Source organism: Seriola aureovittata, chromosome 5, assembly GCF_021018895.1.
Source record: "Seriola aureovittata isolate HTS-2021-v1 ecotype China chromosome 5, ASM2101889v1, whole genome shotgun sequence".
NCBI lineage: Eukaryota > Metazoa > Chordata > Actinopteri > Carangiformes > Carangidae > Seriola > Seriola aureovittata.
Window position 1 is genome coordinate 1,340,001 of NC_079368.1, and position 27,687 is coordinate 1,367,687.

The 27,687-nt window shown below is 40.5% G+C and overlaps 2 protein-coding genes across 10 annotated transcripts in view; both read left to right on the forward strand.

Annotated features, from left to right (window-relative positions):
* The window catches only part of ehmt1a (euchromatic histone-lysine N-methyltransferase 1a), a 26,387-nt gene extending 22,089 nt beyond the window's left edge, over positions 1-4,298 (forward strand). For both annotated transcript variants that reach the window (XM_056376773.1, XM_056376771.1), the window contains 2 exons: positions 2,974-3,149; positions 3,744-4,298. In XM_056376773.1, the coding sequence (XP_056232748.1) occupies positions 2,974-3,149; positions 3,744-3,864 (297 nt within the window). In that variant the 3' untranslated portion in view covers positions 3,865-4,298. The remainder of the gene's footprint in view (positions 1-2,973; positions 3,150-3,743) is intronic.
* Positions 4,299-6,218: 1,920 nt separating this feature from the next.
* The window catches only part of cacna1ba (calcium channel, voltage-dependent, N type, alpha 1B subunit, a), a 161,479-nt gene continuing 140,010 nt past the window's right edge, over positions 6,219-27,687 (forward strand). For 5 of the 8 annotated variants that reach the window (XM_056376765.1, XM_056376770.1, XM_056376768.1 and 2 more), the window contains exons 1-3: positions 6,221-7,424; positions 9,971-10,077; positions 14,660-14,799. In XM_056376765.1, coding sequence (XP_056232740.1) covers positions 7,166-7,424; positions 9,971-10,077; positions 14,660-14,799 — 506 coding nt within the window. In that variant the 5' untranslated portion in view covers positions 6,221-7,165. Of the gene's footprint in view, positions 7,425-9,970; positions 10,078-14,659; positions 14,800-27,687 lie in introns of all 8 variants that reach the window. The other 3 variants (XM_056376766.1, XM_056376767.1, XM_056376769.1) reach the window with 2 other exon arrangements.

Below are 27,687 nucleotides of genomic sequence, written 5' to 3' on the forward strand. Positions count from 1 at the left end.
TTTTAAAGCTGCAATCGGCAGCCGTGCACATTGGTGGTGAGACACAATTGGACACACAAGTGTTTACAAACTCGGCCATTGTGGGAACTGATGTCCAGTTTTCTATTTCACTTTAAGTTTTTATTTTTATATATTTTTTTTTAGGGCTAGTTATTTTTTGCCTTTATTCTGGTAGTGACTGTGAGAGAGACAGGGAAGTCAGGGAGAGAGAACCATCTCGATTTGAGGGGGTCCTCAACAACAATAATGCAGTATAAACACAATTAGACAGTCCACTTAAAGCTCCATATTTTTCTCTTCTTGATCTATAAGAAGATATAGTTGTGGTTTTAAGAACCAAAAACCATTTCAGTGTAGTTTCATATCTCCTCTCTCAGGCTTCTCTCTGGAACTCTGAGCCTCTCTTCTGATTGGCTGACTGTTTTCTGAGTGATCCAATAAAAATGTAGCTGATTTCAGGGGAACCAAATCCTGCAAGGTTGGATTGTGGATCCATGTGGGTGGGGCTTAGTGACTGCTTTGTTGTGACATCACAAAGTTCCAGAAGTCCTGACGGCTGGTTTTAAGGCTCAGTTTCTGAATACAGGCTGTGTGCATTTCTCTGTGGACTGAAGCTTTGATACTTTCACAGTATTAATATAGAACCTAGACCTGATCTATAATCAAACTACACATGGACAGAGACTTTTAGACTATATGGAGCTTTAAAAGAAAAACAAGAAGATAATTAAACAATACCAAATATAACAAAAAACAATAAATACTGATTAACAGGACACACAAAATCAGAATATTATGTACGAAGCAGAGCATAAACGCAAAATACACTGTCAAGGAAAAAAAACAATAGGCAACCTACAACCCTAACCATAAAGCCATGTTGGCCAATCATAAGCCTGAAAAAAGTATCACTGATTCTGGTAGGGAAACAACAATGGAGTTACAAGACAAAAACTCTGTTGCCCTGTCTACACAACAACTCTTAAAACACAGTCTGTCAGGCTCCTCTGTTGCTGCTGGGAACATTTTGTCAACCAGTAACAGAACTGGAGACAGTAGGAACAACATAACATCATCACCTCCTCAGTCTCCTCAGAGAACATGATGGGAAACCCAGTTTGAGAACCCCTGTAGTAGGTAGAAAGTCTGATCCAGATGGTTTCACTCACTAGAAATTAAGGATGATTTGGTTTATTTTCCTAGATTTCTTCCTCATTTCAGTAATCAGTAATTATAATATTGTACTTAAATACAAGACAAAAAATATGAGCAGTCAGACAGTCAGGAAACAAACTCACTGTATGTGGAGGACAATAATAATAATAATAATAATCTTTATTTATAGAGTGCATTTCTAAACCCATGTTACAAAGAGCTTTACACAAGGCAGCAAAATAAAACATGCAGGTCATGTAAGGCAACAATCAAAACAAGAAAAATACAATTAAAGTGTCTTAGTGTTAGTGCAAATAGACCAAAGGAAGTGCCACCAACAAGAGGGCGATCAGCTCAAATCTATAAAAATAAAAAAATAATAAAAAAGTTGTCAATGAGAACAAAAGTAGTCAATGAAATTATGTAAAATTAAATAAATTTGGAAAAAGCTATTCAATAAAAGTTTGTTTCTAGAAGAGATTTAAGATGAAATATAAAAATGAAGGTGGACAATAAAACTATGACTCAAACTGTTGTTGTACACATCCATCACAATTAGACCTGAGGCCTGTACTCTGAAGCAGGAGCTGAGGTTATCGAGGTAACTTCAGGTTTAACTCTGGGTTTTCAGTCCTACAACAGTGGTTCACTTGTTACCGGGGTAAATCACCATGGTAACTGAACTCCTAACGTGCTCCGGATCAGATCAAAACCCGTCAACAGTCAAACTACTGACCAATCAGATCACTGGAAAAACTGAGTCATCATTCCTACAGGATCCTGACAGGGACAAAAAACTTTACAATAAAGTGATCAATAATAAAGATCAGTAGATATTTGTAAAGATCAGTGGATGGTTTTGACTGAGCTTCTAACAAACAGAGGAGAGTTTATCACTAAATAACTACATAATAACTATTGTAGCTTCATTTGACCTGAACACAGATTCTTTTATCCGACAGGATTCCTGACAGTGATGATTCATCACTGCAGTTCAGAACAACATGAGGAGAAATAACAACTAAACCAACAATGATCCACACACTGTTCAATAATTCCATGATCATACATGCATACACTTTATTCGTGGTTGTGACGATGTTTCTTATAATTAACAACTCCGCCTCTTTCACATGAACGTGCTCGTACCTGGACAGGTAAACCCAGAGTTAACTAAACCAGGTGATAACCAGCTTCGTAGTACAAGTTATCAGGGCGGTCAATGTTGGGTTCAGTTAAACCAGATAACTGATAGTTATCCTTGGTATGTTGAACATGTTGAACATGTTTTGTTTTGTATTGTCAAAATCACAATATGGCCAAGTGCAACATCCAAAATTGAAGGAGCTGCAACTTTTTGATAAAGGTAAAATGTGTCACACCAACAGACAATATATGAATTATATCATAAATGCCTACAGATCATATTCTCCAGACATGAGTGAACACATCCAACAAAAATCACATCATCATAATCTTTATATTTCTTTCAGTGAAAATGTAAAAATGATCACTGCAGCTGAAGTCCTGACTCGTATCACAATCATAATGTCTGTGAAAATTATCGCAATATGATTTTTTTTTTTTTCATATGATTCGGTGCTAATCACAGTCTATAGACCCACTTCCTGCTTCTGCTTTCACCTCTTGTACTCGCTATAGTTAGTATGGTTGCATTATTAATGACCATTCAGGTTCCTCACTCTGTGTGAATTTTAAAAAGTGTTGGAGATAATCTGGGGAAACTGTTCACAAGCTGTTTTTCTGGTTGTGATGCCACATGTGACTGTGACTCTTCTTGGTTATAATCTCATACAGGTGAAGGAAGTACACTGTATTGATGCAAGACTTTTCGGGAACATCGGCCGCTTCATCAACCACCTGTGTGAGCCCAACTTGCTGGCTGTGAGGGTGTTCACCATGCACCAGGACCTACGCTTCCCCAGGATAGCCTTCTTCTCCAGTCGGTCCATCAAAGCTGGAGACCACATAGGGTGAGTGCTGGAGAAACAGCCTCAGACTATGTCCACGCTACTACGACCTTTTTATAAAACTTTTGTTTTAAAACTCATTTCTTTTGCTATGTGCACCTCTTTAGCTATGTGGACATGACTCCGGAGTTTTCGAGCACCGAAAACGGAGACTTTTGGAAACTGTGCTGTATCCCTTTTATTTTGAAAACTTTGGAAAAATGACATAGACACCCACAGTCTCTCCTATTGGCTCTCATCAGCCTGGACTACCAGTGGTGAATACAACGAGATAGTAAATTACAGTGTGACTGACCTTTTTGTCTTTTCTAGCAGCTGTTGAGGAGTTAAATTCTGTATTTTAACACTGCAGCTGTCTTTGCTGTTCCTTGTTTGTAGTATTTTTTGCAACTAATCAACAGCAGAGTAGACGATCTGCTTCCTTTTTACACCGGCTTTCACATGCTCATTGTATGCGCAATCATTTTCGTTTGAAAACACAGTTTTAAAATGTAAATGTAGTAGTGTGGACATAGTCTCAGCTTGGTCTTCCTCTTCCTGCTCGTTAGAGAACTTCAAAATAAAACTTTTGATGGACTGGGGTCTCTTCCTCACCAGGTTTGACTACGGTGATCACTACTGGAGGGTAAAGAGCAAGTACTTCAGCTGCCAGTGTGGTTCCGTCAAGTGCCGCCACTCAGCCTCTTGCAGAGAGAAGGTCCCTGATGATGACCCCTGATCTCTGTGTGTTTCTGTCTCCTCTCTAATGTCAGAAACTGTCTCCTCAACCAGACACCACATTTTCATCAGGTGAACACCAGCAGGATTTTACGGTTTTCGTTTGAATTCCCAGTTTTAAAGCAGCAAATGAAAGATGAATACAGTTCAAATGTGTCATCCAAGAGCTCAGGATGTGACTTATTTATACATGAGGTCAAGTTTCTATATGAAGAAGAAGAAGAAATACTGTATGTGAGAGAGGGTCTTACTAGTTTTTAAAGAGCCAACAATCAGGTTAAAAAATCTTAACATGATTTTAACATCCACAGACTCTTTTTAATACTGCAAACTGTTGTATCTGTGAGTTAATGAACTAATGTTTTTGGTAGTCTGATCTCTTCTATGAACTTTTTACGACACGTCTAAGTAGCAATTAAACACATTTTTAAAGCATCTTTTTGTCCTGTTTTTATTTGATGAAAGTAGAGATTCAGCTTCTTCCTTTGGTCCCATTCAGAGACAGAAGCATTAGCGAGGTCCAACACTGATGATGGGGATCAGGTCAGGATGTGTTCTTCCACAGCAAACCACCAAACCATGTCTTTTTTTCCTCAGGAAGGTTCAAACTGAGTGAAATGAGCTGAAGTATCTGAGCAGCAGCCATGATCACAGCTGCTCCACTTCTCTTCATGATAAGGAAAGGAGCTTCAGTGCTTCCTATCTTATCCCCTTCTGCATAGGAAACACTGGACCTTCCTTTAGGAAAGGAAAGGAGAAATGCTGTCCAACAATTCCTTGCTGCAGCAACATTTTAAATGTAAATGTATCATTGTAGTTTCACCTTGGCAGACCCACATAAATGTAGAAACTACAGAGCAGCTGTTTTATGTTGGTGACACAATCCAGAACTGATGGAAATCTTTGTCTGATCGACTGAAGCCCAAATCCATCCAATTGAACCACTCTACATTAGGTTGTATTGCAACTGCAATACAATGTATGTTTTATCAATATTTCATTACATTTTGATTTAGTAATAAATAAAAAATATATTGGGTATGTCCATAAACATGCTCTTATTTTGAGAGTACTTAAGGAAGTATCCTCATTTATTCTCTGTAATTCTGCCTCCATGTCACCTCCTCTTTGTTTAAGACTGAACTAGAATTCTAACTGACTCTGATTCACTTGTTTTGTTCCAGTATTTAATATTATCATGTCTCAGCACTGCTGACCCTGTTTTCAGGTACGTATGTCCGTCTCATTCTCGTGGACACGATATCTCAGTAACACCCTGACAGAACTTCTTCAAATTTGGCACAAATGTTCACTGGGACTGAAGGATGAACTGATTAGATTTCAGTGGTCAAAGGTTAAAGGTCAAGGTCAGTGTGATGTCAGAAAACACTTTTTAGCCATTACTCAAGACTTCATACAGCAATTATGACAAAATTTCACACAAATGATTAATATTTTCTATGATTCTGGAGAAACAGGGATGTAACCTGGAACTAGTCTGAGTGGAGGAGGCAGACAACCACGAGGAGGTGATTCAACGATTTTGGCACAAGTCTGCATGCAGGACTTCCACTGTATGTTTCTCCCATATGGAGAGTTGTGAGGGTACAGATGTGTTCAGATGTGTACAGATGTGCGATGGTTGTGGTCATTGAGGAATTTAACTACACAGGATCTGATGCTGCAGAGCCCACACACCTCTCTGTGATCACGACACTTGTTACTGCTTTTAAATACAGGTGTAATGAAACCATTCTTCCAACTCTCAGGGAAATACCCAACAATCAGAATCACACTGAATCATTTTAGAACATTCAATTGGATTTTTCTCTATGCTGTATTTGAGCATTTCATTTAGTTTCAGGTCCACATGATTTTTCAGGGTCTTATGTCTCTTCTCATAGTGACGGGGTAATCGGAGGGTTTTGATTATATATCAGTTCAATGTTTTTTAGTTTTTCAAGTATTTGTTGGGTTTTTAAGTCAGTTCCTGGCGTTGGCCCAAATAAGGTCTGAACATGTTTGGTCCATATGTGTCCGTCCTGCACGACCAGCTCCTCAGACTCAGACTGACAGAGAGGTCCACTGGTTCCAGGAGGAGTTCACAATCAGACTACCCTTATAAAGTGGTAACAGGCTATGATTAATAAACTAGTTATAAACCATTCATAAATCTTTCATAAGGGTTGTCTTATTGTAAAGTGGAACCTGATTGTTTGTAGCTGTTCTTGTTTCAGGTTGGATCATTTTCTAGCTTGTGTCTTCAGGTTTTTGTCAAACCAGTGCTTCTTTTTTGTTGTTTTCATCTGTTTGTCTGTAGTTTTGAATCATTATTGGCTGTGCTCTTGAAGATGTCATTTATACTCTGAGCAGCCTCACAGTCAGCAGGAGCAGGGCTGGGCTTTTCTAGAAACTCTTTAATCTCTTCACTGTTGCCGCCTCTTGGTGTTGCTGGCTGTTGTCTGGGTCCCATCTATGTCCTGCGTATGTTGAACAGCTTCCTAGGTTTCTCTGTCTCTCCTCCCTGTTGCTATGGAAACAGGGCCGGCCCAGGTGGAGCCACTGGCTGGCGTCTTGTCGATCACGTGGGGGTCTGAGGATGAGGAGCAGCGGAGAAAGTGATACCCCTACATGCACATTAACGGCCACTTCATGGAAACAAGTCGCTCAGCCGTGCTTCCTCCTCGGTTAACGGTTGAGAGAAAGTGACGGCGGCGTGGTGTGTGCCCGGGGACCGAGGGCGAGGCGGTTCGCAGAGGACCCGTCCGACGTCCAGCGGTCAACTCGCAGTGAAAACGACTCTTTAGGGAATCGTTTTTCTGGAGGAAAATACATCTCGACTCTTCACTGTGACGGTTCTTAGCATTTTCTGTGTCGTAGTCTTTTTCAGTTTTTTTTACCCGGGGTTTGGTGGAAGGCGCATCCTGTATGTAGCATGGACTTGTAGCGTTGACGCCTGTGTATTTACTCCCGGACAACCGGGGCAGGCAGACGAGGAAGGAACACCGATGAAAAATGATGCATCATGGAGTCTGAGCATCTGAACTTTGAGCAACAATTTCATGTCGGAGAGAGAGGCAGCGCGGGAGGCGGCGGAGCTGCGGAGGGAACAGCCTGACACGGAGGAAAACGAGCCTCCCTCTGCTTGTCTTGTTGTGAATGTTTGACTCCTCTGTTCGCGGGCGACTCACGCACCGAAAGGACCTGGAGGACGGGACGACAGTGTGTGTTGTGATGCTTCTGTTCCATTTCTTTTCTGTTGTCAGTTTTGGTTTCTCCAGCAAGATCTTTGCTATCCCAGAATGGCTCGCTTTGAAGACGAACTGTCCAGTCGCTATGGAGGCAGCTGTCCCGCGGGCCCGGCCAGAGGGGCCAGCCGGCAGCCGGGGCCTCCGGGGGGCCAGAGAGTGTACAAACAGACGATGGCCCAGAGAGCCAGGACCATGGCCATTTACAACCCCATCCCAGTCAAACAGAACTGCCTCACCGTTAACCGCTCTCTGTTCATCTTCAGCGAGGACAACATCATACGGAAATATGCCAAAAAGATCACCGAATGGCCATATCCTTCCAGCCCAGTCTTACCCTCATGCTGCTCTCACCCGAGATCACTGCGCCGAACTCTGCCAAAAAATATGTCCATAAAAGCCTTTAATTTTACATATGTACGATATTCAATCACTTTAATTTATATCAGTAAAATCTAGAACTTCCACAGTTGGTTCTCCTGTTGTTTCCACAGACTTGTGCTCCTCAGTCCGTTTCCTGTAGAATAAGATCTTATTCCAGAGAAAGTCTTCAACCATTTTCTTCTATGCAGCTTAAAGTCACACCTGGATCTTGGTGTCATTTCTTTCAAGAAATAAGTTATTAGTAAAATGAGGTATGAAGGCTGGGTGCAGGACATGTTGCTTGGTGTTCTTAAAGATTTTATAGTCTGCTGTTACAGGGGTTTCTTGACAAGGTATCCCAGTTTCTTAGACTCTCACTGGATACAAAATTTGTCTCAGCTGATCTTAATCCAGGAAGATTCTTGTTGTTTGTCTCTATTGTGGGCAGGTGGAGCCTGGTCAGTACAGGCATGAATTGGGTCAGGGTATTAAGTACATAAACCAGGGTTTTAAGTTAATTTATAGACTTTATGACATCAGTGTGGAGGTTCACGTGGTAGACACGTGTCATTTCACTGTCAAGGCTGTAGTCTGCAGATGGTGCTGTCCAGAGTGCTGAACTCCCAGCAAACAGCAAGCTGGCCTCAGCATCAAGGCAGTGGCAGTCTGCATTGGGTGTGACACCAAACAAACAAGCCATAGCTATAAAATGCAGCAGGATGCATTTCAAATGAGTTGGTGGTTCATTTCTAATTGATTTAGCTTGCAGTGAAGGATTGTGTGAGTGTGGCTGCCACCTGTTGAGTTTAGTGTATCGACTCACCAACAAAATAACTTCTCACTGCTGTAGATTTGCATACTTTTTTTAAGGAAAAGTCAATGTTAAATGCCTCATATGTTAATGAGTGTTAAAGGTGTTGCAATTAATTCACATTAAGTTGTGTAATAGCCTCCATTACTTAAGTCACTGCTTGATTACCCCTGGTGCTGAACAAACATTTCTAAAGCTTTAATGTCGCATTGCCTTACTGAGTCTTTATCCTGACGCAGAGCAATCATGACAGCGCCACAGGATGATCTATTGTGGCCCCAAGCAGCTGGAGTCCATTGGCCGGCTCCCTGTCCCGAGGATGCCCCCCCCCCCCCCCCCCTTTCTCCTGGCAGAGCTGGAACAGTCTTGAGGGGAAGTTGGAGTGGTAGCAGCAGTGCACTGCAGGGAAGTGAGATACCCAAAAATCTGTACAAATCTGTGTGTCATTTCTTGAAGTTGTGTAAAGGCACTGCAGGCAGAAAGGTGATTATTGCAAAAGATGTGTGAACTTGTCTGTATGTAAATACAACTAGTTAACTAGCTAATTGTAGATCTACACATTAAGTTCAGTCAATTGTCATGAGAAAAAATCATCTGTCAACTCAGTGTAATGATGTCTTCTGTGGCTGTGGACGGAGCTTTCCAAAGTCTGAAAAAATAACTGGTGATGTCATCAGGGTTTGTGACGTGAAAAATTCAATAGGAAACTGGGACGCCTTCAGTCCTCTTCAAGTATTGCTGTGTCCCAATTTCGATCCAAACTCTATGCAGTCATTAGTAGAGCTGCACAATTAATTGAAACATAATATATATCACAATATGACCAAGTGCAATATCCAAATCATAGGAGCTCAAATTTTTTCTGATGAAGGTCAAATGTGTCATGTTGTTGTGCATTGTTAGCACCATAAGTGTTGTGGTTTTACATAGACGTCCCGACCTACAAATCATATTCTCCAGATGTAAAGGAACACATCTGTTGCGTACAAGACCAACAACAATCCCATTATCATCATTTTTATATTTTTTTCAGTGAAAATTAAATGAAAAAATTATAATTTCAACTGAAATCACAATATCTGGCAAAAATAATGGCAATATGATTTTTTTGCAGATTGTGCAGCCCTACTAATTACTATATACTAATCTTTATTGCATACTGTTTTAGCAGGTAGTAGAGTAACACCTGCCTACAGACAGTTTACTGAGTATTTGTAACATTTCAACAGGTTGTCAGTTGAGATTCAGGTGTGCTTAGCTTGGTTGATTTTTTTTATAATGGCAGATTTGCCAGGAAGTAATAAAGAATCTTTTACTGCATAGGAAACATCTCGCCCATGCGGCTCAGATGGGTGCAAGTGCATTTGCTGTTTTAACAACGTGGGTGTTGAATGGGAAAATGACAACGGCGTTGGTTTGAAACTAGCTTGGGAGGCATTGGCGCTGCTTTGTGTTGCTGTAAAGTCGGGCATCAGGTCTTTTGTTAGAAAGATACATCAACAAACACCAAGCAACAAGTCAGGTGACGTAGGTTTGTTCCCAGTTGTGGTTTTGACAAGTTCAGGATGTTTTTTTTTTGGTTTGGCTTCTGATGTTTTTATGTAGATGTTTTAATGTGTGGTTTGTTGTTTGCATGTGCAGCAAACTATGAATTTCCTTTCCACATGAGTTCCTTAATGCTCTTACTCCATTTGAGTACATGATCTTGGCCACCATCATCGCAAACTGCATTGTGCTGGCTTTGGAACAACACCTACCGGCCTTAGACAAAACACCGATGTCAGAGCGTTTGGTGAGTAGCCACATACCTCATTTTTATTTCCTCCTGCACAGCCCTTCATGTCTTTATAAAGTAGAAAAGATAATAAACTGCAACCACAGTGATGTTTTGCTGTTATTTTTGTTTTGAGACATTTTGGTATGAGTGTCTTTGATATCTCTCTGTAAGAAGTGGCTCCAGTTTGCAGAGCAGCTCACAGAGGTGGTCTGGTTGTTTTCAGCTGCAGACTCTGACTGCTGCAGTGAAGTAATAGACTTATGCTCTGCTTAATCCAATCTTTCCTCTTTTTCCAGTCCACGTGTTCATGGATTTGAACAATTCAGTGCCAGAATACATTCAGTGAAAATAGCAAATGTTTTAATAAGAGCTGAAAATGTGCAGCAATAGTGACACTGTTTTCATTCATTTCTCAACAACTTTTGGAATATGTTATGTTTTAATTTTTGCTCAGTGATACGGACCCTCTCAGCACTGTAGGTTCAGCAAAACCCTGCAGAACTGCCTTTGATCCCCACTGTGTATAATTATGTCTGGTTACCCCTGCTGTGCCCTACCCCTGCCCCAGCTCTCTTGTTAAATCTTGCCATTAAAGAAGCCAGTGTTGTGCGCCTCACTGTCCAGTCAAAGAGCTGGGGGTGGCAGGGGCAGGGCTGTTTTAAGAATGAAATGTCACTCCTGAGACCCCCTAGCTGCCAGCTTTCATTGATCCCCTCTCTGAGTCAGGCTCACACCCTGTCTGACAGACATACCACAGAGTTCATGATGATATAAAGTGATCAGTATTGTCCTGCAGCATGATGAAATCTCCTTTACAGCTTTTCTGTCTTGCCTACTAGCTATTATTATTATTACCTAGCCCCAGTAAACATTTTGAAGACAAGTCAGTATTTCTTGACTCTTGTCAGGGAAATGTGTCTCTGTGTGTGCTAGTGCTAAATGCTAGTTATTTTCATTGTTGATTCACCTGCCAATTTTTTTCTCTATAAATCAATTTTAAAAATTTGACAAAAATTGCTTAAGCAAAGACTCCCCACATTTGAAAAGCTGGAACGACTGAATTTTTTGGTCTGGAGATAATTTATTGATTATCGAAGTAGTTTTCAATTAATTTCCTATCAATTGAATAATCAATTAATCACCTAATCTTTCAATACCAATGCCAATATGATACTTGATTTACAGTATCAAGACCATAATGGTACTGATATGATTGATCTGAATGATTTTGAGTCACCTAGCAAGATGCTCTGAATGAATCTAAGTTCATCTAAGAAGGGAGCCTTCCACTGGCACCTTCCACTTGTGGCTGAGAAGGCCAGGTATCTCCTCAGTAACATGAATTAACTTTTTTTTCCCATAATTGAAGAACTAATTATGTCTGCACTCAAATCAGGTCGCCGCATCCTTCCGTAGAGACAGTAGAGAAACCTACATGTGTAGAGGATCTTTGATCCAGCGCGTTAGCATTGCCGTAGTGGCATACAGTTGCAATTGCAGTTACAGACGTCAAATCCACCGAGTAACAAGAAAACAATACTAGAATTTTGTCGGGAGGTGGAGGCGGCACGAAATTTAATGGAAGTGGCCGCCTCGCAATTATCTATGCAGGAAAAACCCTGAAAAAGGCAATGTAGAGACTGGCTCAGGCATTCTAATGCTGAGGCTTTCTTTTGGTAACCTCAGGATCTCAAGCCCAACATGGTAAATAACACTTCACAGGAAGTAACTTGGACCAGGAGTCTAGTGTTCCCCAGACAGACACAACCACCCACTCAACCACCCACTGTGAACCCTCAGTCCTCTGAACCCACCACAGGGGGGCAGAGTATGGAAATGGGCAATGAGTTTGATGACTTGTTTTTATGCACTTTGACATGATAGCACTGGAATGAAAGAGCTGAAACAGGCCAATCCAGATATTGCTAAGGTGTTGGATTGGATTGGATTATCGTCTTTCTGTTGACTACTACTCTACTACTACTACTGTTAACTACTCTGCTATATCATGAATTCATCCCTCACGGAGAACGCTTAGTCTCAAGTGGTCGTGAACTCCTTGCTTATCCCTAATGTTCTGCAGCACGTTCATGGAAGCCCTGCATCAGAGCAAGCATGCCAAACTTGTTACTGGCCCTCTATGTTTGAAAGATATTAACTGACATTGTTGAATTACCAGTGACTTCTAAGGGAAACAGATATGTGTTAGTAGTAGTTGACTACTTTACCAAGTTTGTAAATCTATACTCTTCCTACTCAAACGGCCCAATCGTTAGCACATTGTTAATTTGAATAATAGGTGCTAGTACATGGGGAGTGGTTTACAGTGATTGGGGCTGGCAGTTTGAAGCTGAGATTGTGTCAACTTTTAGAGGTTAAGAAAACACGCACCAAATCCCTGCTCACCTGCAGATTATCTATAACATGGTTTTTGCCTATAACACGTATGTTCATGGTGGCACCAACTGCATTCCTTACTGTTTAACTTGGTGGTGCACTTGGACTTACCTTTTTCCCATGCTGACATTGACTTCCCTGGTGGAGGGTGGAGACTGCTTTCTGGGATGCCAGGCAGTGTGCTGCTGATACTCACAAGAACTATGATGGAGTAGTCCGTCACTAGCTGTATGCAGAAGTGGATCTGGTATTGCTGCATAATCCTACATTGGACAGTATGAGACTGCCTCCCCACTGGAAGGAACCCAACAGGGTCTTGGGTGTGTTGGACTGTCATGTTGAACCTGGACTCACCTTTCGTGTTGGCTCTCATTTGAACTCTAGTGGACAGGAACAGGTAGTCCAACATGGTTCTTTTAGTCGCCTCCTGGCTTCATGCTCCTTCACTGCAGGATCAAGGGTCACTAGATGCGGACTGTGTAGCTGAGGAACCACTGGCCGCTGGTGGCACAGGGACTGTTCATGTTACAGGCATCAATAAGCCACAACAGACTGTCTCTCACTCTCGAAGAACTGTTTGTGTCAAAGATTTACACTAATCCACATTGTCACTTATTGTTAACTGATTTGTTTGAAGGTTTTGAATTAGAGTAAGGAAAATATGTGACAATGTGGATTGCAGTGTTTTCTCACTATAAATAGCACATTGTTTCAGTGTATGGTATGTCTAGACACTATGGTGTATCAGCTATATCTGGTGTCTGATTAGGATTAGTGTGGTATACTGTGTTGACATGCAGTTATGTATCAGGACATGCATAATGTTTTTTTCTTGTGTTATGATGGCAGGTTGCTGCTAGTTTTTATGAGTCATTTCTTTTTTGGGGGACAGTAGTTATGGAAGTTGTGTTATGGAGTTGCTTTCTAGCAAAACGCTCGGAATGAATTTAAGTTCTCTCTGGTAAGAAGTTAGTGAGTGGCTTCACTGACACTGAAAATCTATCCAGTAAGGCATGTTTTAGTAATGGATCTTTGTGTTTGTAAGCTTATTGATGCCATAACACTGTTAGAAATGTATAATAGTTCAAGAAAGAACTTTACAACTATGTAAAGTTAACTTGTTTCCAGAACTGCAAAAAAAAAAAAAAAAAAAAAAATAGTACAAATACCTAGGTCATGTTACAAGTTAACCAGGAATATGCACTTGCATGTAGCTGACTGGCCAACGCAGCACCTTGTTGGATAATGTTACATTGTGTTTGTGGCCAAAGAAGAGTCAGGTTCTACTTTTTGCTGATGACACTGTGTTTTTGGCTGTAGCCCTGTGTCAGGACACCCACTATACCAAGGTAGTGGTCTCATTGAAATGAATTAGGTGACTGCCCTTTTTCCACAGTGGTAATGTCAGTCCAAATACACCCTTACTTTGAGAAATATAACAGGATTTGTTAAATGTTAACACAAGCTGAAAAATAATCTAAAATCATCAAATGATGATTTAAATCAAGGAGGATGTTATCAAAGAGGAAGAGGGAGAAAGTAAACAGACATTCTGAGACAGATTTCAGTAGTTTTCGATACTTGATGCTACAGACACATATTGTCATAACATTGTGTATATATACAGTATATATATATATATACTACATATTTAAACTCAAATTTCTTAACAGAGAAAAGCAACTGGATTACTAAGTAGTTCTTGACCAGGGCTGTAGCTAGAATGGACTCCCCTCAAAAAAATCTAACCAGACACCAAAAAGAATGTGTTTAATTTTTGTTTTTAATTATTTGTAATTTTAATATTTTGTGTATTGAACTGATCAATTATATTTTCTTCAAAGTTTAAATATTTTTTTTTAAACCCTCTCTACTCTGTCTTCATTCATATTCATTTGTGGTGAAGCAGTGAAACCCTTATCTAGCTATATATTTCTTTGGCTTAAACAGAGTCAAACTTAAATATACTGAAACTAAAAATACTTGAATCATGCAATTAAATACATACATTTTGTTACGGTTGGACACCCTCTGGTCCAAAGCTGCAACTAACAAATTAGAAGACATAACATCAGTGACCCTGAAACTGTTGACGAAAATTATACTCTTCATTTTACTTTTCAACATCTGATTTTACTGATACAGCCAACTAGTAACTTTATGAATCCTCCTTACTATAATCTCCTTTTTTTCCTAACAGGACGACACAGAGCCCTACTTTATTGGAATATTTTGTTTTGAGGCTGGCATCAAGATCATCGCCCTGGGCTTTGCCTTTCACAAAGGCTCCTACCTACGTAATGGCTGGAATGTAATGGACTTTGTGGTGGTCCTAACAGGGTGAGTAGCACTGGCCTAATGGCTTATACGGCTCCTAAGTGACAGAGCTGATGGGCAGTAATGATTAATGAGAGGAGAGGATAGCTCTGCTCTCTCTCTCTCTCTCTCTCTCTCTCTCTCTCTCTCTCTCTCTCTCTCTCTCTCTCTCTCTCTCTCTCTGTATGTGTGTATGTGTGTGTGTGTGTGTGTGTGTGTGTGTTTGTGTATGTTTTACATTTCTAATGATCAGTATAGCCCAGCCATTACAGATGGCAGGGTGTTTTCTGTTTTCTTCCTGTCCAAATAAATTGTGTCTTAAGGTGGTATTGTCTACATTTGATGTGCAGAGGGAAATCAGTGCACACACAGTGCAGAAATTAGTGCAACACAGGATTTCAGGGAAATGTATTTTGTGGCGCTGCATTACTGATTTAGAAATGATGAAAAACCATTCAAATTGTTTCAGGCAGTACTTTTTATTGGACCCAAAGGGCAAAGCACAGACTCAGAAACAGCTGACATTTTAAGTTTTTTTATTGTAAAATCTTGCAAAGCTGGCAGAGGTTGGGTTGGTGGAGGCAAGGACTGTGGGTTGAATCCTCATGGAACTTGGCAACTTGAGTTTGACTGTAGAGTGATAATTGATAACCTTTTCAAGGACAAATGGCCCAATGTAATAGGGTAACAGTTTCCTGGATTCAGTTCTTTAAGGGATATTTTTGGAAGATAATGAAACCTTCTGACCTGGTTCAGGGAGCTGGGATCCGTTGCTGGACACTGAACGTTGAAGGTCTGCGTTATTCCAGACCTTCTGACAGTGGTGTAAATGATACTGGACTGAACGAACTGTGATCCTCCTGGGAAGGAAATAGTGGTGGATGATAACAGAGACCTAATGAAGGAGTTATGGGCATGTTGTTGGGCTCTGTCTCTCCCTTTTTCCAATTGTGTCTTCCTCCCTTTTTGTTTGTCGTTAGTCCCCAGTTTGTGTCTGTAACTGTCTGTCTTTGTACTCATCTCCGCGCCCATTCTCTTTCAGCATGATCCGTGTTGCTGGTTCGTTGTGGAAGCAGACGCCTCCGACACTGGAGTGGGTGTGGTGCTCTTGCAGTGTGCTGGCCGACTCTCTGACTCGTCACTATGACGTTGCTGGAGGGGGCTGAACAACCATTTGTTGTTTGTAGAGATCATAAAAACCTAGCCTATTTACAGTCTGCTAATCCTCTCAACTCTCCTCAGGCTCACTGGGCTCTATTCTTCAGCAGGATTAGCTTCACATTAATTTATAGGCCTGGTTCATGTAACATTAAACCCAATGCTCTGTCCTGTCAGCAGGCGCTAAAAGATTCTGAGTCACAAGCCTCTTACCTGGGTGATCAAGTTGGTAGTGAGAGGCTCAGTGCTTGCAAAATGACCCAGGTAATGGTCATCCTTGTCCCTGATTCTGCTTGCTCACAAGTCCTCCACTGGGTGCGTACCTCTTGTTTCTCCTGTCACCCTGGCATCAACCACACCCTGTCTCTTTTATAGAGACATTTCTGGTGGCTTACTGTGGATGCTGACACTCAAGGCGCACCACCTGCACTCAGGGTAAAGCCTCCCATCGTCCACCAGCTTGTTATCTGCAAGCCTTGTCTGTTCCAAGTCATCCCTGGTCCCTTATTGCCCTGGACTTTGTTTCTGGTGTGTAACTGTAATTGAAAAACTTTCTGACTTGGTTTTTAATCAGGTGGAAGGGGTCAGTCAGGCAATGGTTTTTGTCTGTGGAACAAAGAAGGGCTGTCTCTCCATTGTCTATGGCAGTAATGAAGGAGATGCTGGACAGAGTGGACTATGATTTCACCTTCCTGTGGAGGAAACAGAAGAGGTTGGTCACCTAAAGAGGATTCAAAAAGTGACAGACCTGTGGCTGTGCTGATAAGCCAGTTGTGGGTGTATACGATCCAAGTCAGCTGAGTGCCCCAGGAGAACGCATTGTTAGCAGTTACATATCGCAGATCCACCTCCAGGTCCTGATTGTCTCTCTCTGTCTGACCATTTAAACCAGAGGAAAAACTGACAGATGCCCCTAAAGCTTGACAAAAGCCCCTCCATGGCTGAGAGATGAATTGTGGACCTTGATCACACACAATGTTCAGTGGGATATCATACAGGCGGAAGGGCAACTTGGGAAGGGTGACAAAATGGACAGCTTCAGAGAAACAAAGAAACAAAGTCCAGAGCAATATGGGATCAGGGATGACTTGGAACTGGCAAAGGTTGTGGAAAACCAACAGGTGGAAATTTTTATGATCTGTCTAAAACAATGCTTGTTTTGCATTGGTTGCAAAATGGTTGTTTAGCCCTCTCCAGTCAGTGTCTCTACTTTTAAAATGCTAGTTTTACCACTAACAGTTCTCTATTCCCAACTAGGGTTGTCATGATACTAGAAATTCAAACTCGATACCGATACCCAGGAAAATACTCGATACTCAATACCATTTTCCATACCACGGGGAGAAAAATGACCCGAACCCTTTTTTAAATAAAGATTAGAAAAATACAAACAGTAACATCAATGACAACATTGATGTCAATGTCAACTTGTCATTGACATCAATGTCGTCTGAGGTAGTGTAAAAAAACAACAACCGTAACCTTACTGTAACCTTACTATATATGACATGCAAATGTATTCATGTACAGCCCCGTTTATTTTCTGTGCTTCTGGTGACTTTTGTTGCTGATCAAATAGAGTTGTAGGGTAGGCTGCCGCTGTTTCTGTGTAGTTGCTGGTCGACTTTTCTCAGCTTCAATTTGGGACTTAATAATAAATAAAACACTGTCTATTGATGTTACAGACAAGCATTACTGATAACGTTTGCTGCCTTGCTCCCACATTAGCCATAGCCACTAGCCGCTAGCTTAATGATAACTTAACAGACAGCTAATGTGGCTAATACTTAAATGGCTAATTTTAATGTGTGTTGCTGGCCAGATAAAATAATAATGCAAAATAATTCCAAGGAACTTATTCCAATTTCAACTAATACAGGTTGCTTAGGTCCTTCAGCAGCAGCACTTGCCATGCTAATTTAGTTTTATGCTGGCGATACCAGCTCAGTGTTGTAAACGTCAACTAGCGTTCATGTGTTCAGCTGCTAGTGAGAGGAGGGGCTGTGTGCCTGCCTGTCTGCAGTGCTGCTGTATGAAGTTGTGTGTCGGAGGAGGAGGCGAAGACAGCACTGTTGGTATCGATAATGTTGCAAATGAGTATATAATCCGATACTAATTTTTAGTATCGATTAATATCTGAGTATCGAGTATTTTTTTGACAACCCTACTCCCCACGTCGGTAGGTGTTTCTAAGGTCATGTTTGGTGAATATGGAGGCTCCCTGTAGTGGCGGTACCCACTACTGTTGATCTCACAGAGACAGGGACAGAGACAAACTGGAGACAAATGGCAGACAAAAAGGGAGGGAAACACAGCAGCCACAATGGGAAAGGGGGAGAGGCAGTGTCTAACCGTAACAACCATGGCTTGATTGTTTTCTGCAAGAGCCTGAAGGATGTATTCCTGGTGGCCTAAGAAAATGCCCCGGCTGTAAATGGCTTTCTGTAGGCTTGTGGATTCTGTGGCTGTGCCTGCTCGGTCTATGTTGGCCTGATTGTTCTGTTGAAGGCAGTTGTTTTCTTTGACCCAAAGTGCAGAATACAGACATAGAAACAGTTGAGATTTTAAGGTTATTTATTGTAAATACTTGCAAAGTTAGCAGAGGCTGGGTTGGTGGACTTGAGAGACTGAGGCAGTTTTCAGACAGGTGGGAACAATCCAAACCAGGCAAACAGGATGAGGATGGGGCTGGACGTGACAGTCAACAGGAGATGATGAACTGTGGCAGACAAAGCATTAGCAGGAATACAAAGAAGTAGCACAGGAGGTAAGACAGGGAACTTAGCCGTAGTGTTTGTACCACTAGTGTAGACTGAACGATTTTCCATCAGTAACAAGTTCTGCCTCTTCAGTTAAAATAATTTTGAGTTTTCAGAAGTGATGCACAGAGGCACTGGCGCTTGTTTCACCCCTGTAAATTGGTCATCAATGGTTAACATTACATTGTGTCAGAGCTTGTTTTAAATGATGTAGTAGCACATGATTAATGACTGATGCTTCTGAAATAATTTGAATAGTTTGACAGTTTTTAAAGTTTTCAGCAGTAAGTAAACTCTCAGCTATTACAGAACATTGGGGGATAAAAAGAAATCTGGTGATCTGCTCTAATATTTGAATGAATATCATTATTCAGTTACATCACATTACATTCTCACCTACATCAAAAACAATTCATCACCTCACAGTGGACATTCACTCTGTTTCAGACTGCAAAGAAACTGACTGGAATGAATAGTTTGATTCCGGGGCTGTTCTCACCTATGAACTGATTAACATGGCAGCCTAAAGATGCTCTTTAATTTAATAGTTTTATCATATATTATTATTATCACCATATAACATGTTTTACCCCTCCCCTTGGAGAGGGGAAATGGAACACGTTTACACAGAGACAAGTACATTGTACTTTTATCTGAGAACATTATCACACAGTGATTTTACTTCTTCTGTAGTAAATGTCTTTTCAGTAACAGTAGTTAGTGACCGTTCACCTGCTGATGTGCTGCAGTCAGTGTAGTGTCTCCTCTCCAGTCCCTGGAGTTTCTGTTACTGGCAGAGTTTATTGCTGCTCTGTCTGAACACTGTTAATGTTGTTGTTTTCTTCATCACAGTGTCTAACTACTTGCTGTACATTTAAACTTACACTAGTTCTGCTCCAGCAACCAGAGCTCTCTGCTGCTTTTAGTGACTTTCACTAACTCAGCAGTTGTTTACATGCTTTTCAGATCAGCTAGTTACTTTCGCTTATCAGTTAGCACGAGCTTCTCTCTCTCTCTCTGGACCAGCAGATGAACTTGTTCCTCAGAGTTCCTCAGGTGTTGTTGTAGCTTCAGTGTAGAGGAAAGTGATGTTTATTACATCTTCAGTGATGTCTGCTGTCTTACTTTAGACACACAGCTCCGCTTGTTAACTGGAGCTGCTCATTAACCCGAGCTGCTCTGGTCTGTGTCCGTCTGTGTACACAGCAGCCTTCAGTGTGATAGGCTATTACTCATGACGTGTAACCAATCAGATGGTGCTGTGGGCGGGACATTGCTCCAGATACAACCACATACAACCCCTGTAGTAAGCAGACACGATCAATTAGCCTCTTTTCAAATGTTAATGTTATTTTTATTTCTTAAAGTTGTCTGTTTTGGGGTTGTATTAGGGTTAGGGTTCTTTACACCTCAGAAACCAACGAAATATATGTAATTTGTCAAACGTTTGTCAACTGTAGCCTTCTTAAAATTTTATTGCACATTCATGGGGTTTAAACTGTAGTATGAAATTAACAAGTTGTCCCTTGTTGTTGTGCCCACACTTTGGCCCAAGTTTTCTTAGGGTTAAGGTTTGACTGTTTTTGCCCACCCATGCAGCGAGGGATGCAACTAACAACTATTTTCATTATCAGTTTTCTAGATTAGTCAAAGAATTGTATAGTCTATAAAAATATAAATATAAATATAATAATGTTCTGATAATGAAAAGTTACCAGAGCCCAAACTAAGACATTGCATATTTTGTTTAACCAACAGTGAAAAATGCAAAAGAATTCATCATTGTTGAGTAACTATAACAAGCAACAAAACACTTAAACTGTGATCAAATTTGTTATTGAAGAATATTTAACTTATTGTTTCAGCACTCTGTAAAACTGACATGGCTCTAATGTGTTCATTTATGAACAGTGTGAGCAGTTGATTGTACTGTTGAAATCATGCATGTCCTATACATTATTTTCATTTAGTTGCTGGTTTTAGAAACGCTCAGTAAGATGAAAAGAATCCTGCTGGACCCGTTTGCTCTGTCATCTCTGATTGTCTGTGGCTAAGTAAACAGAGAGAATCCCTTGGTATTGGATGAGAGAGCTAGTACGGGAATAGTGCTGTTGGTGTGGGGGGATGGAGAGATGGAGAACAGAGGAGGCTGGAGTGTTGCTGGTTGGTGGGGAAGGGCGGTGGTAGTGGCGGAGGATGCTGTTACACTGCAGAAAGTCCCTGGGCACTTGCTGGTTCCACAAGGGGATAGCCTAGCTTCTCTTACATAATGATACAGAGATTTGTTTGGCCCATCTACTGGGGTTTATGTCAGGAACCTCTCTGCAATAAACAGAGACTCTGCCAATTCCCAAACCCCTCATCAGTGGCCCAGCCCCACCCACTGGAAGTCACTGAGCCTTTATTCCTGCTGGCAGAAAGGACGGGGAAGTAGTCCATGGAAATTGTAATAAATGCCATCCACCAGAAAGAGTCTGCTTTTGCTGGAGTGATGCAGAGATCTGAATGTATGTGTGTATGCCTGCATGCATGCATATGCATATGCATAAGGGTTTATCCTAAGACCAGACCAGTGTTTTTGTATGTTTTATTCCCTTTACTAAAAAGCATTAGTGCCATAACAGTAGTATTTTAGATCCAAGCAGTAATATATGTCCATTCATTTGACTAGTGTGAAAATTTGCACTAAAAAAACGAAATTACCTCAAACAAGATTTGCAACTTGTCTGAGGTCAGTTTTTCACAACACTAGAAATGATGTAATGAATTACCTACCTTAAAACATAAGACTGGTGATTCTATATTTTCCTTATTGTCAAAAAGTCCCATCAAAAGACCAAGTCAACAATGAAAACCATAAAACCAACTGACAAGTCCTGAGTGTGTATCCAAAGGCTGATATATTCTATGCCTCTGAGCCACGGAGCTTCTTTAACTATTAAAATCACATTAGTGAGCCACACTGTTGTACTGAGTTACATGTTCCTTCACCATGAACACACACACTGTAGTTTATTATGGCTCAATCCCATATACACCATCTTGCTGCCCCAAATACTCACGAGAGCTCAACACATGTGGGTTCTTACACTGCTGAAAATAGTCACCCTAAAATTGGACTATTTTCTCCTTCAAAATAAGAGGCTTTGTTTGTAATGTAATTTTAGGTGAGACTGAAGAGACATTTCATTTTTTGTTGCTTATTTATAATGATTTAAGGGCTATATTTTTTAAACTGTCCATCTCTAATAACTTCTGGCCAGGGTAGGAATTCTGTTACCCCTCCCTCTGGCCATGATACCCCGAAAAATATTGTACGCTCTATGTGGGTGTGACAGAAACTATAGATACAATATTTAACTTTAATAACTTTACTGTGCAAAATTATTTATTTGAGTTTGACACTTGAAAACTGTTCTTACATTCATCTGCTGAAAGTTTCCCTGTAAGTAGATATATTTACATATTTATACACTGTTGCTCATAAAGTTGGAATAAAATATTTTTTACCTCTTTCCATGAAATGATTGTGACAATGTGATTTATTTGCTTGATAGATAAAGTGTATATCTTCTCAAAACTTTAGTAGTCAATCTCTTCCAAAGTGATTACTGATGCATTTAAATAGGAATAAACAGAGGATTGTGTCTGAAAACAAAATTATTCCAACTTTATGGGCAACAGTGTAGATTCTGGTAAATTCATATATGATGACGGACTGCATCTCAAAATATGTCTATTTATATTAAGCTAATTATTAATTGTGTTATATGCTTGTTTGTTTCTTATCAGAAAGTCAAGTTTTTTATTATTAGTCATCAAATCCCTCAGTGGTCTTTGTACCCTAAACTTTTTTGACACCAATGGTTGAATGGCCTCGCCCCACAAAAACCAAAGTTCCTGGTCTGGTTCTTGTTGAATGAAAGACTTGCGTTGTGTTTTAGGAAGGGAAGGTTTTTGCAGAGCATGGCACAAAAGAGCTGGCCCCCTCCCCTCACACACAGGGTCAGAGAGGGAGGAACAAAGAGAGCTCTCCTCTGGATTAGGAACAGCGAAAATGCATCATTCATTGACGAATGTCTTAATCAGAAATAATAAATAATAATAAAATAAAATGTGTGGGAGAACTTTTATGTCGCAGTAATTAACAGGAAATATATTTTCATAATTTTTCAAGTACCGAAAGCAGGACCGATAACGTTGGAGTTTATCGATAATCCGGTCTTTAAAATTTAGCCCCGTGGCCTGTTTACTACCAAGTTTTCAGTAACCATCCCGAGTGGTCTCATAGCGGCACTGTAATTCATGATGTTGTAGTATGACTCGTCATGTTATATTCCTATATCCACCCAGAATGACGCCAATGGGCTGCAGATCCTCCGACGTAAATCTTGCTGTCTTATTAGGGAAGGCCTTTTTATGAGCTTCTGGCTCCTGTAGTGAGAAGGAGGCAGTCAGATGAGGCTGCACAGTTGATGTTGCTCCACTTGTCTCTTGTGCCTTTGCTGCTTCACTGGAGTCGCAGCAGCAGCAGCAGCAGCTCCTCAAATATGTAGTAGTTCTAGAGTAATGTTGCATTCATACGTTTGTATATAAGATAGTAGGATGAATCTGTAGTTCTGGGGGTGTACTATGTTGAGCATGTAATGTACATACTCTGCTCCAAGTGGACAGTTGTTATCAGACATTTCCACCCTGGTCAGACGCAAGTGATGTCAGTGATCTGATTCATTGGTCTGATTGGTTGTATGCCTGTCCAGTTGTGTCCAAAGGCATTTTGGTCTGTAACCGTTAGTAACGCCACTTGGAAATCAAAAATGAACTGAGAGGTCAAATGGGCCTGGAACCTCTGGCCAGACGCAGCCATCATTCTTTCCTCCATTTTGTTTAAAGTGTAAAGTTCCTTTGCTGAGTGAAGTGGAGTAGTAAACAACTCTGTGCTTCTGTTTCTACTGGAGTGAAGTCAATCATGATTGGCTCTTGCCTCTTACTGTCACTCACAATGCGTCAGAGAATATTTGAGCCTTTCTTAACTTCCTCCTGTAGTGAAGCAGAGCGCAGTTCTCAGTCATGATTCAGGAACAGCAGCGTTTTCAATCTGTATATTTAAAGCAGCAGCTTTTTACCAAGTTGGCAAACAGCCCTATCTTTGTTGGTAATTTGTCAATTTATGGTGTAAAACCCAAAATACTTCCACACACTGAATTTCATGACTATCCAGTCAGCATCTGCTGTTTGTATTAATTAGCTCAGTTCACTGGTGGGAAGACTCACCTGGATCAAATCTAAAGAACTACTACAACAGATGCATGAGTTATGTAACATGCAATAACGTCTACAGTCTGTGTGTGAGTATGTTTAAGCTGTGAGATGTATATATGTATGTTTGCTGTGAGCGAAGGGTGCTGAGTGTATAAGTGAAGGTTATTTACAGGTTGTTAGGGCCTGTGTGCAGCCAGTCTCCTCCACTGTGTGTGTGTGTGTGTGTGTGTGTGTGGATGGGAGCGGCCCGAGCAGCCATGATTGAATTGGAGCTGAGCAGGCTGACATGATAACCATAATTGAAGGGCCAGATGGTGGTTAGAGGGCATTACTACAGCGCTCTGGACATCTTATCAGTGTCACACTACACTGACAGGCTGAGCATGTTGTCGAGGTAGATACCAGGTCACTCATATAGAGCGCACGCAGCTGAACTGACATACACATCTACTCCGTAAACATGCACACACACATACCAACAAATGACCTCTCCATGATGATGTTCATTTCCTGCAGGATGTGCTGTATAGAAAACCCATAGCAATTAGTCATTAGCAGTGACTGACTGATTATCAGCATCCAGGACTTCAAAATCTAAGTCAGCTGAGCAGCTTGTTGTAATATTATTAGAGATGAAACGGTTTAAAAATTTAATATCATGATTATAGTGACCAAAATTATCAGTAGTATCATGATATTGTTAAAACGTGCTGAAATGTTCCAAAAGTAATACACATACAAATCATTTCACCAAGTGAACAACATTGTTGTCCAACGTTAAAATAATAACACGTGTTGGACACGCCCACTCTGTAAACAAGGGAATAGCAAATGTACTACTACTACTATTACTATTATTATTATTATTATTATTATCACCATGATAATACTTCTACTACTACTATTACTACTACTACTAATAATAATAATTATTAACACTTTGTAACATTGTTTTTTCTATATTATCAACTTTTACATTTTAAGAGAAGTTGACTCGACAGAGAAGACATATATAATGTATGATATTAATATATTTATATAATATATCTAATATAAAACACCTAAGGATAAAGTATGACTACAGGTTAACAGAGCGTGTGCAATAGTTTACTGATTTTGAGTCTTATCCTGGTTTTAAATATATTTGGGATATGGTATATGGAATATGAAAAACCTGGTTATTCATACTCCTACATACAATCATATCAGTATCCAGCTTTCTGATCATGTGCCTGCGGGTGTGTCTTGATTTTTCACCATCTGAGCCACATTGTTTAGAAACCCGGACACAGTGTTTACATGCCACAGTATCATGGTTTCTTTGGGAGTACTCCAGGTGCTGTGTCCAGGTTTCTGAAACTGGGATAAGCAGTTTACATGTGCAGAACATAACCAGGATAGTAGTGTACATGTACATGTGTGTATGCACAGAAGACTAGAGAGCATTCCAACAAATTCACTGTTCATTTGTGTTAGAGCATCATAATGACGTTCGTTTCAAAGCTACACTGAAGAACAAGCTAACACTCACGTATGAAGTATTTACATTAGCACCATTCAGACACAAGGCTATTCAAAGTGCTTTACATAGGCATGGAAATACATGAAAAATTGCATTTTAAAACAATAAAAACTAATTTGAATAAATAAAAATGAAAATATTTAAATACATGAGATCAGGTAGGAGACTTAGAGCACCATTTTAAAAGATAGATAGATAGATAGATACTTTATTTGTCCCCTAGGGGAAATTCATGTGTCCATTAGCTCTCTCTGATCAGCTTATTGTAATGCTGCTTGTTGTGTGTAGGAGCTGCGCTGTGAGTTAAGAGAACACAGACCACGTCATTTAGTTCGGTTTCTTATCCTGCTGCTTTTTATGGCCGTAAGTAGAACTTTAGGACAGTCACTGAGAGAACTGTGATGACAATTTAGTTTTAGCATAGCCATAAAAACTATTTGTCATCTTATTGTCATCCCTCAACAGTAATCTCAAGTTGTGTTTTTTGTTACATCATGAATTGTCAATGAATTGATGTATTTCATGTTTTGTTTTTGTTCAATGCACTCATCCTCACATGACTTCAGTCAGTGGATTTCCTAGAAAGTCTTTTCATGGCTGTTATTTATATACATGAGAGGGGAGGGTGAGAGTCGTGGCATCAACACAGGAAGAGAGCGAGGTGCAGGCAGAAACAGTGAGAGTCATGATCCTTATTATTTTGGTGTGTCTGGACAAACTGGTGTTTTCTGCCTCTCCCTGTATGATCATGGAACAATATTGACTGTGGATGTTTTACATAGAAGCTTCTGTCAAATGATATTGTAGCTCAGCTAGAAACAGGTTGACACACCGTGACCTTGTCTGCAGCCAATTACAACAACAGAGGAAACAGAGCAACAAAATAGTTCAAAAATACAAACAGCATCATCTTTAGCTGCAGTATTTAAGAACTGTAGGGTGCTTTTTCCTTTAAATGATAATTATGGGCTATTCGTACTTGGGCCTTAGCTTTGCAGTCATTCTTATCAGTAACACTGTGCGTGTCATGTTAACTGCTGAGATCTGGGAAAATGGCAACAAGTCACTTTTTGACTGCTAACTTTATTTTAATTTAATCAATATTCTTTCACGGAACATGGATTGTTTGTGTTTTTTTAAAGTTTGAAATAGTTTTATAGTTTAAAATAAAACCTAAATTTTTCCTTCTTTCTGTTTTCTTCCCAGTGCAATCCTGTGTTTGTAAATGGAGGAAAACAGGTGCAACAGTGCCCAATTTACCTTTTTAAGTAGCAACTGCCGCCCATCCACATCCACAGTCTTTTAAATCGGGCGACCTGATAGCTGAGTGGTTAGGGTGCATACCAAGTCAGTGGAGATGCCCTGAGCAGAGGCCGAACTTTTTGCTGCATGTCATTCCCCTGCTCTCTGTCCCTGCATTTTCTGTCAATCTCTACGGTCATATAAAATAAAGGCAAATAAATGCACAAACAAACAACAACAAAAAAACCACCCCACTGTGAATTCAGGCAAAGAGGAATGAGGTGGGTCCAGAGAGGCCGGAGGTGGGGCTTACCAAGAGTGTTAGTCAAGTAAAGTCAAGTCAGTTTTATTTATATAGCACATTTCATACGGCAGGCATAACTTCAATGTGCTTCAAAATAAAAGCAATGATACATTATACATGACAAAATATAAAATAGCATATAAGATAAGAAAATATTACATAAATAAAACACAAAAAACATACACAATAGGGTTATATAAGGTATTATTATTGTCATTATTCTAAAAGGGAGATCCATCCATTTTCTACCGCTTATCCTCTAGTAGGGTCACGGGGGGGCTGGAGCCTATCCCAGCATCTTTTCGGGCATGAGGCCAGGTACAGCCTGGACAGGTTGCCAGTCCATCACAGGGCAAACACATAGAGACAGACAACCATTCACACTCACAGCCACACCTATGGTCAATTTAGATTATCCAATTAGCCTAGTCCCCATTTTGCATGTCTTTGGACTGTGGGAGGAAGCCAGGGTACCCAGAGAGAACCCACAATGGCATGGGGAGAACTCCACACAGAAAACTCCACACAGAAAGATCACACGGCCGAGCCGGGACTCGAACCCGGAACCTTCTTGCTGTGAGGCGACAGCGCTAACCACTGCACCACCGTGCAGCCCTAAAAGGGAGACGATAATAATAATAATACTGACTCACACCACACACTTA